Below are 20319 nucleotides of genomic sequence, written 5' to 3'. Positions count from 1 at the left end.
TGAATATCTATGCTTGCAGTAACACTCAAACTGAAAAGCAGTGCTGTACCATGTAATAGCTCTGCAGAGCTTAATGCAGTGATGCCACAAGCTTCAGAGAGTGTATCTCACAATTACATATAAATCACATCCAAGGTACTAAAGCAGCATTCTATTCCAGAACAAAATCTGATTCAATAATAATGGCAACTGCTGCAGGAAAAACTTACAATAATGCAAGTATAATCTTTGGGGTTTTGTGTTCTATCAGCTGTAATGTAAATAGTATATTACAGTTTTGTACATAATATCCACTCTCCATGTTAAAATTTATAAAGGAAGTTACCTTCAATCTGCTTGAACACTATGAATACACTTGGTATAATCATAGACTCTAATGGAATAATAGAACAGGCTGTTTGAAAGGTGTCTTTAAGCATCATCTAGGCCAACCCTCATGCCTTAGACAGGGACATCTTCAACTAGATCAAGTTGCTCTAAGCCCTGTTCACTTGACCTTGAATGTTTCCAGGGATGGATCATCTACTACACCTCTAGGCAGCCTGTACCAGTGTTTCACCACCCTCATCATAAAATTTCTTTCTTGTATCTAATCTAATTCAACTGTCCATCAATGTAAAACGATCACTGCTTGTCCTGTCACAACAGGCTCTACTAAAAAGTCTGTCCCCGTCTTTCTTGTAAGCCCCCATTAAATACTGAAAGCTGCTGTGAGGGCTGCCTTCCCTTCTCCAGGCTGAACAAACCCAACTTTCAGCCTGTCCCAAAAGGGAGGTGCTCCATGTTGCTTTTCTCTTCTTTTTTTTCCAGAGTCAGGATTAAACCCTCGAGACGGCATTTCATGTTCAGACTCAGGTGTTTATTAGTTCTTATCTATATTGCAGTCTCACAAGCCGTGAGTTCCAAAGCACTTCTAGCTAACAAAGTAAAAATGGAACTGTATCTATCTCTCTACAAGGCCTTTTAAGGATAAACTCTCCACTTAAGAGATGACACCTAAATTATTTTTACTTGTAACCCAGTAACCAACCTCCCATTACCCTCAATGTGGACTTTTCTATTCAATTAGAAAATACCACCAGACCGATGAAGAAGAAGGTGAAGAAGAAGGTGAAAAAGAAGGACTAGCCTATGCCCTAAAATCTCCATCTTGCTTTATATATATTACTATAGTCTAAAAACTTATACTCTTAAGTTTTCCACCATGTGATATGGTGGAAAACTTCTATTCAAACCTCACACCCATAATCACGCTGCTATCACTCAATTTTGGAAGCCTTTTCCAAGGCCTCAGGTCAAATGTAGTGTTTCCTTGGAGGTCAGTGTCTGTCAGCACAGAAAGTCTAAAATTCTCAGTGACCAGGGTTCCAACACTCCAGATCTCTGTCATCTTGATGGCCTCCCCTGGACTCACTCCAACAATTCCATGTCCTTCCTGTGCTGGGCCCCCAGAGCTGGTGCAGCCCTGCAGGTGGGTCTGAGCAGAGCAGAGCAGAGGGGCAGGATCCCCTCCCTGGCCCTGCTGGTCACTCCGCACTATGTGAATACTGAGTGGCACTCTATGAATATTGAATCTATAAAGATGAGAGGTAAATAGGAGTAAGCTACTCAATTTTTCAGTATTTAACTCCGGTCGAAGATACTTGGATTACTTAGCATAACTCTGGTGGTTTCTTTCTTTTAAAATATTCTGGAAAATATCAGCTCAGGAATTGGAAGAAAACCTTCCCGGGCAGTTATTGCAGAGTCAGTCACAGGCTATAAATTTGAATTCTAGTTTAACTTTTGCTAACTGGTTCTTGTTACTGTTACCTATGAACAGATGGTGAAAGGCACACTTGAACACAGCTGTCAATGGAGCACATAGAGACAGAGTTTATTAAATCTAAGATAAAATTTGTTTAAATAAGGCCAAGTATTCTTTAATTAAGAGTGTGACTGCTATAGTGGGGGACAGTTAACCTTTCACCCACATTTTGGGAAAAACATTTTTGTGGCAGTTTCTATATATTGAATTACTAACACTGTAGCTTAAATAATTCCTCTGTATTAATTCCAATACTATATTACCTGAACACACTTAATCTTCTGGCTCTTCTTGTTGGTTCTGTACTCACTCAAAATGTATCATCCAGAAATGGTTTTAGAAATGTAAGAGAAAAATTTTAATTGTTTGTCACTGAAAATTTTAAATTACAGGTAAATACTGCTTGATTATATATTCAGTATATTAAAATAACTGTAATTTTTTTTTATGTCTCCACTGAGGTTTGTATTACCTGAGGTTTTTATTCTTAATGTCAAGACGCTTAGAGAACCTGGTTGAATTTTTGTGTCTTAAGTTAAGCTCCTCAATGAAAGAAAAAAAAATATTTGAAATTTCTGAAAGGATGCATTTAGGTTTACTGTCAAATAATAAATTATTGTTGTGTCTTCATGTAGTCAAGGCTCTTTCTAATTGTGTCTTCCTACTCATGTTGCCCTTTATCAGGAATAAATTTCATTTACTCAGTTTTTAAGTCTGGGATTTACTTAACTAGAAATTATGGGTAAATTCAGAGGCATATTCCCCACCATCTCAATGTACTGAATGGCTAGAAAAAGGAGGATGGTTTTATTTTTTAACACAACAAGATTCTAAGTATCTAAATAATCCTTGTGACCTCAATTAGAAATCAAAGGTGGGTTTTTTTGTGGGGTAGCAATGCCTGTGGTGTTTTTTGAGGCACCCAGCCATAACGCCTCCAGCACTTGTTCAGGTATGCAGAGGGAAACCAAGTGCTATGCCAGCTCATGCTGTGAAATTTGACTCTTAAAACTGATTGTTGTAAAACCCTGCTTAGGTAGGGCCAGTTCTGTACTCTGTAAACTTATGAATAATCTAAATAAACACCACTGTAGTTAGGAAAAACTTGTAGAGACAAAAATTGTTGCTGCTCAGCCAGAAAGAAGCACTCTGATTAAAGTTGATAATAATCAATTTAAAGTTATAACCTCACACTCTGTTAATATGACAAAAGGCCTTAAAATAAAGGATTCAGAATCCTAATGAGCTATAGAAGATAATTAACATTTTCTTTTTAAATCTCTCTTAGTGAAGGAAGACCTTCTCCCAGGGTGGAACTGCTCCATAACATAGACCCTATGTTTGTGGATAATTCCCCATGTGAGTATGCTCAAGATTTATTAAACTTACAGTTTACCTTCTGAACACTACTTGTCTTCTGCAAGTGAAGTATTTTCTTCCAGATGAAACAAAATACAGTAGGATGCCTTTTGCTTCTCAGTAAACAGCTTTAAAATACAGAGACATCGTCCCTTGGATGGTGTAAGTACTTTGACATGATCAACACAGGCTTCCTATTTCAGAGAACTCTAAAACACTGCTGAGTAATGAATAAAGTACTTTGGGACATGGAAATGTTGAGGAGCAGCTGTATGCTTGAGGTGCACAGTGAGGCGCACTGCCAGCAGCCCTTTCCAAACCCTCTCTCCAGAGTTCCAAATGCGTCTTGATACAGCTGTATAGTATGACCTTGCAAATGGAAAGCTTGAGTTTGTGAGGAGCTGTGAAGTTCCAAGCTGTGTGATTGCTTTTTTTCCATAATCATGTGGGTTGAATCCTTAATACCACAATCACATGAATTGGAGCTGAAGTTTGCTAATTCTATAGCTCTTTTTAAGCACCATCTGTTTTATGATTCAACATTACTAGTTTGCTAAGGACTACAAGTTTTTCAGGCAGACATTTTTTTCTTACAGAACATTGGAACAGGTCCCTTCCAGTGTTTTTATAGCATTTCTGTATTTCATTATATAAATAAGTAAATCCAGGCAGAGAAAAAGTGGTGCAATAGTAGTGCAATGGAGACAGTGATCTGTTGTCTGCAAGACAAGTACAGGTTGTGCTGCAATAGCATGATGGAAATGGGTAAGGTGCCTTTTGCACTGCACATCTGGTTCTGTGGTGCTTTTCTGAGAAGGAGCAACCTTGTGCCTATCTAATGCTGACTGGGCAGCACTTCCTGCAGATGATTCCTACATACTGATTGAATTAAGGTGTAGCTATTCCAATTTCCCTTCAAAAAATGCTCAGCGAATCATAGCATTCCTGTACAAAGTTATGCCCTGGTGAGGTATTCTCAGGCCTTCTTCAGAGACCATCTTTTCCTTTCAGGAATGGTCTGTGACTGAAGTGTTTGACTACACGTATTCCTGGAGTAAGCAGAAGGCGGACAAGTAGAGGAGGTTTTTGGGAGCCTGAGCTCTTAGGAAATATGGCCCCAAAGTGGTTCCATGATACTGTGCTCTGATGATGGTTCACTGTTTGCTACACACATCATGTCCTTAGTTGTTTGCGTTGTGTGAAATGTAGGCAGGAAGTGGGGCTGGGAGTGAGAATCTGCAGTAGGTTCAACTCTCATGCTGGGTAAGAAGTAGTTCAGTACTTTTTAAAAATCATGATTGGAGGAAGGTATATGCATACCTGTAAATTTACAATTTATGTGCCTTTCCAAATGGCAATAATTAAGAACAAAAATAATTAAAAACAAAAAACTAAGCACATTCTTATGCACTGTGTAGAGTTTCCCTGTCTCTTCTCAGCAAAGGCCTACTCTTTTGGCAAATTACTTTGTGCCTCCTAGTGAAATTATGCTTTGTCATATAAGGATTAAAATTTCTATTTAGCAGCCTGAGTTATTAGGAGTAATTATATATGTATGTAAGTCAGCTGATTTTTACTTGCTGTTTGTTTTTCATTTATTGAAACCAAGTTATAAGTTCAGAATTAATATCTAGAAAAAATTATGCTGGTGTCTCTATTATGGGTAGATTAGTGAGACACAAAAACTTGGAATATGCTAGAACGTTTAGATTTTCAGCAGTCATGGTTCTCTTCATGTTTTGTTGCTTTGCTTTTTTTCTTTTTTTTTTTTTTTTTTTTTTTTTTTTTTAAGCATCTTAAACTGTCCATGCACTCTTCTTGTCACCAAGATCATAAACTCTGGAGTCTTGCTCTTTTCTTGCTTGTTTATTGTTTCCTATAGAGACATAGCAGTACTCTTTTCCTGTGATGCGTCCAGTTTTTGCTGGGTTCTTTCTAAACTCCTGTAAAACCTTTTACCTTCTTTATGCACATTTTGCTCATCCTAGTCTACTTTGAAAAATAGTACTTTGAAATACTTTTAAACATCACCTAAATCATCTGGTGTCAGATGAAGTATTCCTATTATACTAACTCTTTCTTTTTATACAAATTTGAATTAGAAAGTGAAATAATAACTGGAAGGTAAGATTAGCCAAGTCTTTGGGTTTGCAGAGTACTGTAAAACAACAACTAGGCAATTAAATATAAAGATTCTATTTAATCTAACCAAAAAAGAACTTTTGAGGTGGTTGTGGTTAATCAGGCAAGAAAACAGTGCAGTTGTAGTTGGGCACATGTGGAGCAATAAGTTACTATTTTACCTGCACTCAGTGCGGGTTCAGTGTTCCTGAACTCTTGAGTGGATTTGCCTATAATGTATACATTCTTTTACCATAATATATTTTTATTTAATGGGTGCATTTATCCTCATGTCTGTCAGAAGAAACTGATTATATATATATATATTTAGTAGCATGAATGATGGTATGTCTCATGTAATTAATAGGGTTATTTAACTGAAACAGGAAAACTGAGCTTTGTTCTGTTCAGATTTTTTTTACACCAAAAAAAAGCACTCCTTCAGGGAAGTATTTGTGCAAAATACATTAAATTAGTTTAGTAACAAGTCAACTGTTACAGCCAAGCATTCAACAGAATGTTAAGTTAAAGTAATAAGACATGGTGTCTTGATTATAGATTACAGCTAGCTTCATCTCTGCTGCTGTGGTCTGTTAGAACTGACCTTGGGCTGTGTGTTTATTTACCAGTTGTGGGGTAACAATCTATAACTTTACAACTTCTCAGACTGAGTGCTGGTTTCTGATCTCTGGCCATCAGCCAGGGTTACTCTGGCAGATCTGATGAATCTGCTGATCAGCATCTGCTTATGTTTTTTCAGGGCCTGATGTCCAGTGGAAAACACTGCAGCCCTGCAGTAGTCTTGTACCAAGTACTGCACTTCTCCTGTTGTTAATAGTAAAGAGCACAAGAGGGAAAACACTGTAAAATAGTTTGCCTGCAGTTCCATTTTCCAAAAACAATTGCTCAGGTCTTGTTTCACTGACTACTTCAAGTAAATTATCTTCTTTCTCAGAAGGCAGACTTCCTTCATTAAAATACAAACCTTTCCTGTGGTCTGACACACATGGGCAGGATTTTAAACTTTAATTTTTTACTTTTTGTATTTTGTGCTAAAAGAGGTGTTCTTCTCCCTGGCCACAGACCTTGCCTATAGCCTCCCTCGACCTGTGGCAGCCCAGTGGAGTGGTTAAAATCAAGCTTCTCTCTAACAAACTGATCTGATTTGTGATGCAGACCTACAACTATTGCACTCATGTAAGAGCAGAGAGTGGAATGAAAAATTAGGGTGGGATCTCCAAAACTGGGATGAGGAGAGGGGTGGGTTGTGATCTTTGGGGGTTGCAGAACCAGTCTGGTGGTGAGCTGTTGTCAAGATGGCCAGCCTGTCCTCTCCTTCCTCCATCCTCCCTCCTTCACTCCGTTAGATGTAGAAATCACACGGTGACAAGATGATTGTTCTGCCAGATCAGTTTTCAGATTGTTTTGGGTAGCCAGGCAAAAGAGGAGGAAAGGTTTTTAGCACCTCAGTGAGCTGAATTAACCTGTCCTGTGTCTGTGTGACTGGGAGCAGGGGATCAGTGTGTGGTTGGGAGCAGATGGAGGGTCTGGCCGCAGGACTTACTATCAGCTCTGACCATGCTGGGAACCTCAGCCAGAAGCAGAACTTTCATGGAGTTTAAGTTAGTAGGGTGCTACTACCACAGAGGATATCCTGCACTCCCACAGTGCCTCACCACTGCTCCCCTTTCTCATGGGTCACTGAAACTACTCACAGAGCCGAGCTATGAACCAGGTCAGGAGACTGGTTCAGATTTTAATAAGCCTTTCTCCCCACCACCTTTTGAATGTATGCTGGATAGCCAAGTGCTCATTTTGGCACAAAGACTGGGACTAGAAAGAGTTTTGGGGGACAGGTGAGACTGATTCTTTTGGCTCTGAAATTAAACCCTGAGGTTTCTGTTTCACGATACATGATGAAGTCATCCAACAGGTTTCTGCTGGGGATGTGCTTTACTTTCTCCCCTCCTCTTCCCTAGCCACATGCTCCTAGTGCTTATTTTGCACTGGTTTTGGCACTTCTTGGATACCTCTGTGACCTGGTCCAACTTGCTAGCCTGGTTTTCCTCTGTCATGTGGGTTGAATCTGCACGTTGGTGGGGCTGATGGATGCCAGTGTCAGCCCAAGGTGTGGGCAAGGAGGATGTGTGGTTAGAAGAGGGGAGGCAGAGGGAGAGGCAACCCTCCTAGCACCTTCTGGCTGCTTCTGAAACCAGAACCCCAGGGGAAGGAGTGAGAAACCACATCTTCTGGTTGAGCCTTGCTAAAAACCAGTCTGGTGAGCTCTGCAGATGGAGCTGGACCCACATGCCTCAGAGGTGATTGCTCCTCTCCCTCCTTGCTGAAAGCCATTGCTTTTGTCCTTCTGATTGTTTCTTCATCACACTCTTGATTGTTTTCAGAAGTGATGAATATATGCTTGATCAGCTGCTTGATCTCAGGGTAGATTTGTAGTTTATTAGAGAGTTTACAGTTATGTAAATTTGCTACAAAAAATCTGTCTTTCAGGTTTGGGTCTAGAACATCCACATTTTCTGTTAGCTTTAAGGATTCAGTAGTAAAATAAGAAAATTAAAAACAGAAAGCTAAAATTATGTTGAGAGTATAATTTTCTCTGTAATGTATAGGTTAAGAAAACACAAATAAAATGCATAAAGTAACTTAAAAATTGAAAAAGTAAAAAACTAAATTTACATATACTTGAAGAGAAAAGAAAGAAAACTGTTTTGCCTCATTTTTGTGAATTTGTCTTTAAAAATAAAAAAAAAGGCCAAGTTGTTGATGGTTTGGCAGCTGTGCAGATGACATCAGCTCTTCCATTGTGAAAGATCTCCTGTCTTTTAAACAGTCTTATGGCATTTCATCAAGTTTTGGTGATTCAGCTAAATAAAAACCCAACTGGTTTTAAGTCTCAATTCCCCTAACTGCTAAACCAAACTTATTTCTGACCACAGTCTTTGCTAGATGGCCTGTCTTGAAGCAGCATTGAAACTTTATATCCCACAGAAGGCAACTTTATTTTGAGAATCAGAACTAAATGACATGCTGAAAGGAAATGTACCCTTTAATTCAGAGTTGTTAATCAGAATCTGTCAGTACACACTGTATTAGCTTTAATCTGACTTGCTAAATTTATTAATAAATTAAGTGACTTTCACAAAATCTTGTAGATTACATGTGTAGCATCACTTTCTCTTCAAAAAGAATTTGGATTTATTTAAATTAGAAAGATGTATTCAAAATAAATATGTTTTGGGTGGCGCCGGCTTAGGCTGAAAAAACTTTTACCTTCATTTAAGATACCAGACTCAACCATAAACTAAAACTTCAAAGACATAATAACAGTGTAGATTACTAATTGTAGTAAATTTATTTGGAAGATACATCTATTCAGTGAGAGAACAGACAGAGAACTTGTAAAAACATTTTGTGATTTTCCTCCAAACCCTTATTTGCCTAGAGCAAAATTAATCAATTTTTACATTGCTCTCCTTGACATTTGAAAGAAGCCATTACCTCATATATTGCACTATTAATTGCCAAAATAAATGATTGCTTGTAAAGAGCTAGATCTGCTATATGCAGAATGAACATATAATGTATTACTATAGAGAAATCTTTTCTCTTCTGGGACTGATGTGTCATTTGTGGACATTAAAATTGCATTATAATGGCTGTAGCATTACATGTTATATACATATTATATTTGGTACATATACCAAAATAATTCATCTTGAGTAAGGAATAGACATGGCAGGCTCCTCTATGTCCCATTTATTACTTATTTTGCCTAGCTAAAAGATGATTCCTGAGACCTTATAGGACAAAAATTACTTCTTCCCCAGTTCTTTTGCTGATGATGTAGCTTGTTCGGAGTTATTTAAAAAAAAAAAAAAAAAAGAAAGTGAGAAAAATCTGTCATAATGGAGTTAATCCGTAGCAGCAGAAGATGCATGGATGAGCATGCTGAGTGGGTGTTGAATGGGATAAATATGCTCCATGTCTGTGACAGGCTTAAGACCCAGAATCTACTCCTGAGTCAAAACTGTGCAGAAAATTGACCAGTATGGTGAGCTGACTGAGCTTACATAATGACAGCTGGAATTGGAGAATGGTCAAGACTGGACAAAATCACAGATATGTTCTTTGTTTCTCCAGATTACCATTTTTCTGCAAAATTACATATATGCATGCTGACCGTTTGTACTCTGTCATCTTCCCACTTCAAGAAAATCATAAATTGAAATGGCCCCCTGCAGGTTTGTAGGGCAGGAGTTGCCAACACAGGACCCTGCATCCCTCAGCCACTTCATGCAGTGCATGTTATGCTGATCTGGCAGTTTTGGGCAGAGCTCAGCTCCACTCCTTAATGGGAGGCTGCTGTTCCAGCTACTTCTGCTGCCATTCACACCAGAGACAAGTGGTGTTTTTCTTTTGACTGTCAGCTATATGAGTTTCTGGGGTGTAGCTGTTGCTGTCAAGAAGTTTAGGCTGTGTTTTTGCATTGCCTTGGCTCTTAGCCCATCTGCATCTCAGTGTGAACCATCCATCCCTGCAGTATTTAATACTAGAGGGTTGCATGCTTGATGAGCCTCATAAATAGTAATCCCCGTGTTTCCTTTGGGATGTAGATAATCTCTTAGAATTTAGAAATATTAGGTCACTTGATTAAGTGTGTAATGCAAGTATCATTATAGGAATCCAGAAATCCCTCTATACTGCTTTTTTATGCTTCATTGTATTCTGTAATTATTTGAACATAATGCTAGCATTTTATATTTTATGCAGATCTTGATGCAAATGGTAGATTACATTTTTCAAATTAAATATCTCTGAGCCATAAACCTGAAAAATTTTAACAGAGCATAGGTTATTAGAGTTGCTGCTCAGTTCTCCTTACCTTCAATACAGCATCCTTACAGTGATGCAGGTGGGGTTTGGGTGTTTCACATAAAAGGCCACCACAACAGGACATAGCTTCAATAATTTTGAAGTTCCATACAATCAGTTACATTTTTTTGCCTGGAAAAAGTGAGATTTTGACTTTTGTTTTCCTTATTTTCCCATTGGAACTGAAAGTTGAACGTTTACTTTCGGTGTCTCTCTTTTTTTTCATATTTAACACTGTAGGCTGTAATGTTAAGTTTATTCTTATTTAGAATAACTTCAATTTTTTTATTCTATTGTTGTCTAAGGATGTAGTAACCTGGATAAATGATTCACCTAGCTGATAATGCACTAGAATTTTTTGCTGCTCTCAGTGATTCTGTATTTAACTCAATTGTTTGTGTGGTGTGGTACTTTTGAAAAGAAATAATACATTGTAAAAAAGAAGGCGAACGCTTCAAATATCCACTCTTGTTGAAATTAAGTAGGGCTTTGAAAGGTGAGAGATTGAATATGATATTCTAGTATAAATCTTTCTTTTGGAATCAAACTATTGCTATGATAAAGTAACATTAGAAGGAATAATACTAGGTCTAGATGTTCATAGCATTTAACCAAGTGAATTAAGATAGATGAGCTTCACTGTTTAAGTTTATGTGCAGCTCTACACCTTGTCAGCATGATGGCAGGAAGTTACAGTGTCTTAGGGCTCATCTGCTCCTTAAGATCAGTATTCTGTTCATTCTCCCAAGGTTAAGGTCAAGGCTATTCCTCAAATGCTTTTATTTTAATAATATAAGAGAAAGACTCAGAGTTTTTGTAGAAAACTCATTATTGCCATAAAGCAGCAAAAGGTCACAAAATGTCTTTCCTCAGTGAAGTAGCAAAGCCCCTTATTTCTCAGGTAATTCATTGTCACAGTGTGGGTTGGAAGAGCCCTTAACATTTCCAGAGTTTCCTTGTTGAGGTGAGATAATTGCTCTACACATCACAGTTAAAAAAAAAAAAAAAAAAAAAAAAAAAAAAAAAAAAAAAAAAAAAAAAGAAGAGGAATCAGTACAAAGCACGTATATGCAAAGGCCTTGTAAGCTCACAGAGCCATCTGCATTTCAAAGTGGCTTCAAAGTACCAAGATTATTCTTTCTTCTGGAAATATTTTCATGACCTTTCACATTAAGTAAGGCACCAGAGCTACAAATAATTGTGCAGCTTCAGAAATGTACCTTATGAATGGGATAAGCCAATATGAAAGTTCTATTTCTATAACTGAAATAGAAAAATCACTTTATACTGTCTATGAGCTATCTTTCAGAGAACACTGTAGAATATGTATTTTATTCACTATAAAAATGAAGGAAAAATTGTTGGCTTTAGAAGAATGAGCAAAAAAGCAAAAATAAATTGACTTTATCTTGGTGAAGACACAAAAATGTAGATGGAAGAGGGTGCCTTGTTTGACCTCAAGCCTTTTCAAAAAATGTGTAAGACTTTCTTTCTGGCGAGGAGAATTGTCTGTCTGCTGAAGTATAGACACCTAAACCAACAATCCACAGCACTGCAGCAGGCCTAGAAATAGCCTTGAAGAACTTGTTCAGCCCTCACATTGATAGTGTTTGGTTTTTATTGTGAAGAGGGAAAATGTTACTTAATTAAGCAGTGCTATTCAAAACTACCTTGTAATTTTGAGCTTTGATTTCTATGAGATATTTTTTGTCTTTAGTGCTTCATAACAAGGCAAATGTCTAAGAAGCACTAAATAATATTATGATTAAAGGTTTGTTAATGTACAACAAGCAATGTCTACACAAAAACAGTCTCTTCCCAAATAAGATACTCTTATGTATACTTTCTTTAAAACAGTCAAAATGACCTGCTGGGGCTTTGATGTTTAACTTTTCCACTATGTTTAGGAAGACTCTAAAATGTACGTATTTTCTGAAACATTCAGTAAGCTCTAAATTTTGCCTTTTTTGTGAATGATGGTGACTGTGAATGTTAAGACAAATATCCATAACATTTTTTTCTGCCTGTTTCTCCATCTCTTCCCATTTCTCTATCACTTCCCGAGATTTTACTCAGGTAGGTAAGAGTTAATTCAGAGAAAATACAGTGAAGTTGGTTCAAATCATATCCAATGAAAGGATATATCCCAAGAAGGAACAGTCTATACATTTGTAACATTATCCATTATAATCACGAAATTAAGAACAATTGCTGTGTTCTTGTGAAAGTTACTCTAATTTCATTTTTGCAGTTCATTGACTGAGATTTGCTGAAGTTCAGCAGTTATCAATCAATAAAGGCCTTAAGATAATTTGCAGAGTATCAAATAATCATAGTGAGATTGGCATTTTTAACCAGAACTGATTATACATCTGTTAACTGAACTCTCTGCTGGAGGGGAGCTGAATTCAAGAGCTGAATCAGTTGCTGGAGGAATATGAATTATATTCATGCCAAGCTAACAGTATGCTCTTTGCCAAAGCAATAGGGAGAAATTCTTAAAACTCTTTCTGGACTTTGCTTTGTCTTGTGCATTTCTTGATGAAAATGAAGTGACAGGCTGCTCCAAAGAATCAAGTCTAGCAAAAGGTAATTCTTGTCATGAAGTTTCCACTGTATAAAATGCTAAAAATAAACTTGGAGTATAGCACCAACAAATTTATAGTTCATCCAAGTGAAACACACTGCAAAGTTTTCTGTTTATGGTCAAGTGAGAATTTTGCTCAGAAATCCTTTTGTACTGAGGACTTTTTCTTCTTCTGTGGCTATAGGAGAGAGAAAGTTATAAATGGAGAGCTATAAATCTATGGAGAACAGCCATGTGTTTCCATGCTGTTAACAAACAAATGTTAAAAGACATTTTAAAAGACCTTATGTTTATAAATAAAAGATATATGATGTCCAAGTGTATCTTCTAACAGGAAAAAAAAAAATAGCTGTAATCTTTGCCCTTTAGCTTTTTTATTTCTCAATAAAATTTTCTTTGAAAATATAGTCTTATCTTGCAGGTGAGTTTTTGATTGCTCTGGGTGTTCTAGGATTTTAGCGATTTTGGTAGTAAATTATATTACTACATTAGAGACAGTCCATATTTTCAGTGTGAGTAAGAGACTTGATTTAATATTCATAGGTGGAAATGAAAAGTTTAGTATTTGCACTGCTCTCAATACTGTAACCACTGTGGTCTGGGGTATATAGTAAAAAAAAAACTTCAATCATGTTCAATATATTATTTCCTGAAATTCAGAAGGGGAAAAAAATCTTGTGTTCAAATAAAGCATGTTGGTGCTTAATCAAAAGCATAATGTAAAGAAATTCAAACAGAATGAAAATCTATTGGCATTTCTGACACAGTCTGTAGATCTATACTACTTTTATTCTGTGTAGAGATGAACAGTGTAGATGGTACCATTTTTTAATTGGTGAAGTGGCCTCTACTAGAAATGGTGTATTCTGAAAGCTATTTCTCTGTTCTTACATTCCCCCATTAAACTTTCCTGCAACCTTTTCTGTTTTCCCCAGATCCAGGTACTTAAAAACTGGGAAATACCAAAGGAAATCTGGATTTTTTTTTTTTTCTTGTACCATTCTGGTTTTTATGGTGTAATGTAGAGACCTGGGATTTAATGTATTTGTAGACTGTCTGCAAGTCAAACCATAGGCCAGATCACTTCCAAATGAAAAACATGCTGTGCCTACAGAATATGCTGCATCTCAAATGCTAGAGGAACACGTATATCACTGAAGTAAGATTTACAGAATAGTAGAACATTGAGAATTTATTGCAAATGGTGTGCCCGCTAACTTTCCTTACTTTCTTATATAAATTGAAAGTTTTATGTACAAATTTGGTGTTAATGGAAATCAAAATAACTCAAACCCATCTGGATACCCCATCACTTATTTTCTGTGTTGTCATTCAAAGTATTTGTATGTATTACATGAAATGTAAAGTACAGAATTCCACAGAGCTGGGGAGAAATCTCTCCTGGAAAGATGGGAGGTGACTGTTCAAAACTGTTTGTAACAAACAGAATAACTCAGCTGGTTAGTGCTTTTGGTGTGGCCTGAGAATTCCCTTTGGGAGGAAACTATTGGACAGTTGGAAAAATGCTGCTGGAGGAAAGTTCAGAAGATGTGGTTGTGGGAAGCAGTGCTGACCACAAAGAAGAGTTACTGGGTGGCTTCCTGAGTTTTACTGCATTGAAGTTATGGTTCATTTCTTGACTTGGTGTTCCCTTATGTGGCTTCATGCTCCTGTAAAGGATCAAGTGTTTGGTTACCTGTTACCTCAAGTCTGCCTTCATCCTGCTGTTTCAGTGCTGCAGGGAAATATGTTTAAGTAAACACTTTTTTGATTTTTCTAGAACTTCAGAGCATGGTGACATGGGTTTTGGAGCAGGGAAAATTACTCTGGAATTAATTTTCATCTGCTCATCTGTAAGACTCAGTTTTGGTATAACTCATGGCACTGTGTGTTCTTAGTTTCTTAAACTCTTTCTTTTGAGAGTTGGTAAACCATGTATTGGCACTTCTGTTTTGATTTCAGAATCACTTTTATTTGAGGAGTTGATTAAAGCTTTTGTGTTGTTGCCAGAAGTGATTGCTGTAAATGCAAATGGGGAAGCCTTTCATATGATGGTTTTGTGGAAAACACATTGTGTCTATTCAACTGTATGGATAAAGGGGAATTTAGCTTCATTTATGTGAATAAGAGAAATTGGTAGGGTGTAAATTCCTTGTTTGTTACTGCTGATGCTTAACTAGTTTGAACCAGAGCCCAGTGGAATTAATGGAAAGGTTCCCATTTGTTTCAGGGTAGATTTTTTCAAGCCCTAACAGACTTCCTGCTGTTCCACAGTTGAGCATTAGTAGGGCACAGGAAGCCTGCCAATCATGCAGGATTTGAGTGTGTGCATGTGGTGAGATTTCTGGGAGGCTGAAGACTTCTGCCATGAGGATAGTTTTTATGCGGAATTTCATAATATTTAAGAAAGTTTTTGGGTTTTTTTACCTACATTTCTGCTATTGTACAACAAAAATGGGGCAAGATGATTATAAGGAGTTTGCATTGTCTGTTGTTAGGAAAGAAATCACTTGTGAATTTTTTTAACTGCTTGGGTTTTCTTTTTTCTTTTTACTGGGCAACATGTAAATAAAAAGTTTAAATCTTGATAATAGCATCAAATAACTTAGCTAAGAACAGAAGCTTTTATTTTAGGGGAAGCAGTAAGAGAATGATTCAATTACCATTTTTCTGGCAACACAAGATGATGAATACAATAGGAATTTACTGGATTATTAAAATAGTATGTTGATTTAAAAGATGATAATGAAAATACTAGAAAATACTCTCTTTCTGTTTGGGTTTCATATGTAAGTGGGTTTTGGTTTACCAGACCCAGACTTCTGTCTGGGGATCTCCTCTGTGGTTTTTATAGACTACTAATCAGATCACAAGAGGCAGGGAGGCGTATGCCTCACCTTACTATGAAAATAATACTCATTACTGCTTGTTGGTTTTAAGTCCTATTGGAAGTAGTGTGCATGGTTTGGTTCAACTATTAAGCAGAATTCTACTCTGCAACATATATGGAGTTGTTCAGTTCTCTCTGATAGAAAACATCTTTACAAAATAAGCAAACTTTTTTTGATGTTTTAGAGTATAATCTCAGCAGAATTTGAACATCTAATTTATCCCTTTGAGACTTAACCATTGCCAGGGGACAACTACCTTTTTAAAGCCTGTCTGTTAAGAGTGAGACTCTTCAGTGAGTTGAGAGCCACTGTGCACAAGATTGAGTTATTTTAAATTATTTACATTATCTTTTTTTGAACATATACATGAGTGCCACTTCATTCTCTAAAGCTGTCTCAGAGCAAGCACTGGTTTCTGTAGGTCAGTAGTATTTTGCTCTCTGCTGTGTGGTGCAGTCTTGTAGTGGCTGTGTCTCTTGCTTTGAGACCATGTCTGAGAAACCCATGATGGGTGCTTCTTGTCACACCTGTAGCTCTGTGTGTGTCCCTTCAGCCTCTGTTAGCAGAGATGAGTATGGAAACATGAGCAGGGATCCTCCCAAGAGTCTGAATACAGCAGGACTTTGTTGAATTGCTGTCTGAGTCACAATTTTGCTTACAGGGGACTGGCAGGTCAGAGAGTTGTCCTAGTTGTTCTGATTAGCTGAGATGTGATTTAAAGATTTTAAGAAATGATAGAATAACATGGAGATTTTCTATGAAACATCTCTAGTGTGGTTCAAAAAAGAAAACTCCACTCCATTTGTGCAGAAAACATAGTCTTGTCCCATTTGAGCATGGCCATTCCTAGCCAAAGCAGGCAATGAATTTCTTAAGTAAAGAATTTAAATCTCACTCAGTGTTTCAGCATGTTTGAGTTTTTCTCATTGTGCCTACAAGGTGTGCAGTAGTGCCACTCCGCATTTCAGTCACCCTGAAAATACTAGAAACTGCCTAGGTCATGGAATTTCACTCAAGATACTTCATGAGGTGAGTGTAGTAAGTTTAAAGAACTTGAAGTATTTGGCCTGCATGTTCAAATGATATGTCCGCTGTCATTTAAAACAATAAAGTTTTGATTATATGATTACATTTGGCCAGTGTCCCACAGGATGGGAGGGAGCAAAAACAACCTGGTCCCTGGAGTTCCATAGAAAATTCAAATTTAATTAAGTAGAGCCTGCATCTAGCAGAGGAGTTTTATTCAAAAGAGCTTGCATAGCACCTAACATTGCAAATGGTTTCTGAACTTCCTCAGTCTTGTTTTTGAGATGGGAAGACCAAAAAGTTTTCCAGTTGGATGGGGCTTTTTGCTTTGTCATCAAGTTGTTTTCTAATCTTTCCTGTCACTCAGTTCTATGTACAATGTTGACATAATTCTAAAAAAGTGTCAGCTCAATCTGTTGTGGTTCCAGGGTTTCACTCTTGGTTATGAGTGTCACAAAGGCCATTATTTTATATGTTTATATGAATTTCAAGTGATTTTTTCACACATGCATTGCTTTACCTGCGTCTATGTTAAATATAATTGATTATTTTAATGCATATTACTCAGCCTCATACAGGCTTTTTGTCATTCTTCATAGCCAGTTTTAGATAACTTGTCCTAATTCAGTCTCTGTCATCTTACTGTTCATTCCCTCTTCCAGGTCATTTGGAACATGTTCCATGGTGTACCATGGTGTTGGGAACATGTTCCCAACACAAATTCCTTTAGGAATCCAGTGATGGCTCCTCCAGTGATGAAATCAAAATTGGGGTTTTTTTCCCATTTTTTTAGATATTTTTCTGTCCATGTGAGGATCTTTCCATCTTTTCCTGTTGTTGCTTACTTTCTGGACATACATGGCCATGAAGTGTGAGAAGTAAACTTTTGTTCCATGTGGATTCTGTTATCTGTTATTAAATATTTGGGTGGAGTAACTAAACGAGTTATAGGGGGTGTTGCATAGCCAGACAAAATATATACTGAAATACAAGTCTTGAGAACTACAGAGAAAAAATTTAGTTAATGAGAAAATATCTAGGGAACCTTTTTGTGCAGTATACACTACACACTGCAAAGTTTCAAACTATTGAGACACCTAATGTAATGTGTCCACACACTTGTGTCACAGGAAAGGCTGGTGATATTCCTACTTGGGCTGAATGCTCTGGAATGTGCTTTACACCTGCAAAGCAGTAGCACCTGTTTACTGTTTGTTCAGATGTGTTTTTTATTTGGACTGCAAAGAGTGTGAGCCGTCTAAAATCTTAATTAACTCTGGGTTTTGTGGCTTTTCTTAATACAGCCTTTTCAGTCTTTTCTGTCAAGCAGGTTGCAATTAAGCTTGGAGCTTTTTGTGATTATATTTTCCTTGTCATATGGCTGCTACATTATATTATCAGAAATAGAAATTTAACTACAGAGAATGCTAATATTTTTCATTTTTTCCTGTGGGAAATATGCTGAAAAAAGTAGATAACTTCTAACAACCTTGTTTTGCAAGATGAAAAGAAGCAACAGTAGAAACTTAATTTACTTCTGTTTTCCTTAAAGGGCCCTGCTTATATGCAGCTGCTTATAAAAGAATGTTTTTGTTGCTGTGTAGGATATTGGAAAATTGTAGGCATGGCCACTCTGATATTCACTTAGCTGTTCAGATTACTCTTTGGTCAGGGCTCTGTCTCCCAAATAAATAATAAATTAACGGTCTTTTGTCCTTCTCCAAAATTGTTGCTCAGTACCCAGCACTGCCTCCCCACATGCTTGTATTGTAGACCACAGTGTACAGAAATACAGAATTCTCCACGCAACATCATTTTGGGCACTTTAAGTTTTGTGGTCAGGACCTTGCTAAGTGGCATGTTAGAGAGAACTCTGTACTCTTTGATCTCTTACCAGCCAAGAAAAATTGTTCTCTACCACGGTCATTTTCATCATCTTAATCATACACTGAAGGCAGAATGGTTTATTTTTAGATGTACTGTCTATTTATGTTGCCACACTTTTTTAAGTTTCTACCAATTGCTTAAGCTGGTCTCAGTGCATGAAAGAAGGAAAGCTAGAGGAATGAGAAGAGTAACTGATCTATGTTTATTAGATCTGCAAAATGCCATGAATATTGATATAGAATATCTCTAGTCCTTCTTTTAAATCACAGCTGAAGAGACACACTTTATTTAGTTTCTCTTTTTCCTTCTGACAATTAAAAATTAGTTATCGATGTTAACTGAGTATACTCTTAAGAAACCAATTGTATTTAGTAAAATGTTTCTACAAATTTGTCTTCTAGATTAATTTAAAGAGCAAGCCTTTCTTTAAAAAGCAGGTTCAGATTGTACCTTTTATTTTCTTGAGCTGGCAAGTTTGCACAATGTGGGTATGGACTGTCCTTAACCTTTTTTTACAAGTAGCGGTTACGTGGTACTTGGACTATTTGCTTTGCAGGGTAAAAAGCAAAGGATTGAAGTGAATCATAGGAAATATTTTCAAAGGAGCTTACAGATCTGAATTTTCCAGCCTTTCTACCAAGTGTTGCAGTGGCTTTTTGCTGCTGTCTGTGCTGTTTTCGATTTTGGTTGCATTATGAAAACTTTGTTCCAATTAAATATTAATTGGAACTCTTGATTAAATATTAAATATTTTAGAGATTATCAGTGAAACTGTTGGAACCTGACTTAGACAGATAAACGAAGTAGATTTATAGTCTCCTAAAGGAAGATGAGAGCTTCTGATAGGCATCTAAAGCTGTAAAATGCAGTAAAACTGGATCAACTCTTCTTTTCTTCTATTACAGTGTAGTAGCATCGCAGGTATCAAAGGATCATCAAGTTGTTTTGGTTTGCAGCAGTAGTAGAAAAATTTAAAAGGTTTTGAGTTGTACAGAAAATAAACGGATTTTCAGACATTTTTGTGGTTTTCATGGTAGTCAGATAAATTAGTATTTTTTAATTTTAGGTAAGTTCCTGGTAGATAACTAGGATTGTATGAGCCAAGGAACAGATGATTGATTCTCAAGCATACATTGATCAGCAGGGTAGAAATGAGAAAAAATTTTGCTTCCTATTTTCCACCTCCAGGAATCATTGCCCAGTTGGATAGATGAACTAATGAGTTAAGCAGAAGGTTTCTGTAAGTGTATGCAAAAATATGTAGGAAGACAATTTTTTTCTGGAAAAACTACCCTCCTAACATAAATGGTGTTTTAAATCAGGAGTACACATGGGATACTGAATGAGGTCAGAGAGTTTTTATGAAAGGCGAGGAGGAATAAAACAGGGCTAAGCACATTGCAGCATTTTTTATGATCTTTCCTAGGCTTAGGAAGTGAAGTGAAAGAACAGATTGCTGGGCAAAGTAAGAAGTTTTGGTTTATCTTTTCTGTTTTATATTGACTCTTCTGTTAGTAACTGTGTTTTGGTACGCACTTCAGTATGGCAAAACCCATCATCTTGTAACATTTCTGTAAATTTTAGGGGCTTTTCTAAAGTCTAAAATTGTATGACTAGCAGGAAGTAATATAGGTGTCAGATCCTGATTTCAATGTGAATCCATTATTTCAGTTACTGTCCTCTTGATTTATATTCTGTTGTAAGTGAAAAAACAGCCCTAAGGAAATAGCTGACCTGTCTGCACGCACTGA

The 20319-nt window shown here is 36.9% G+C and overlaps 1 protein-coding gene across 1 annotated transcript in view; it reads left to right on the top strand.

Moving 5' to 3' along the window:
* Positions 1–20319, top strand: part of ARSB (arylsulfatase B) — a 64426-nt gene that overhangs the window by 37384 nt on the left and 6723 nt on the right. Inside the window, exon 6 of the mRNA XM_083884603.1 lies at positions 3096–3166. Coding sequence (XP_083740729.1) covers positions 3096–3166 — 71 coding nt within the window. The remainder of the gene's footprint in view (positions 1–3095; positions 3167–20319) is intronic.

Source organism: Zosterops lateralis (genome assembly GCF_965231275.1).
Source record: "Zosterops lateralis genome assembly, chromosome: Z".
NCBI classification, from domain to species: Eukaryota; Metazoa; Chordata; class Aves; order Passeriformes; family Zosteropidae; genus Zosterops; species Zosterops lateralis.
This window is presented reverse-complemented; position numbering and strand designations above follow the sequence as displayed.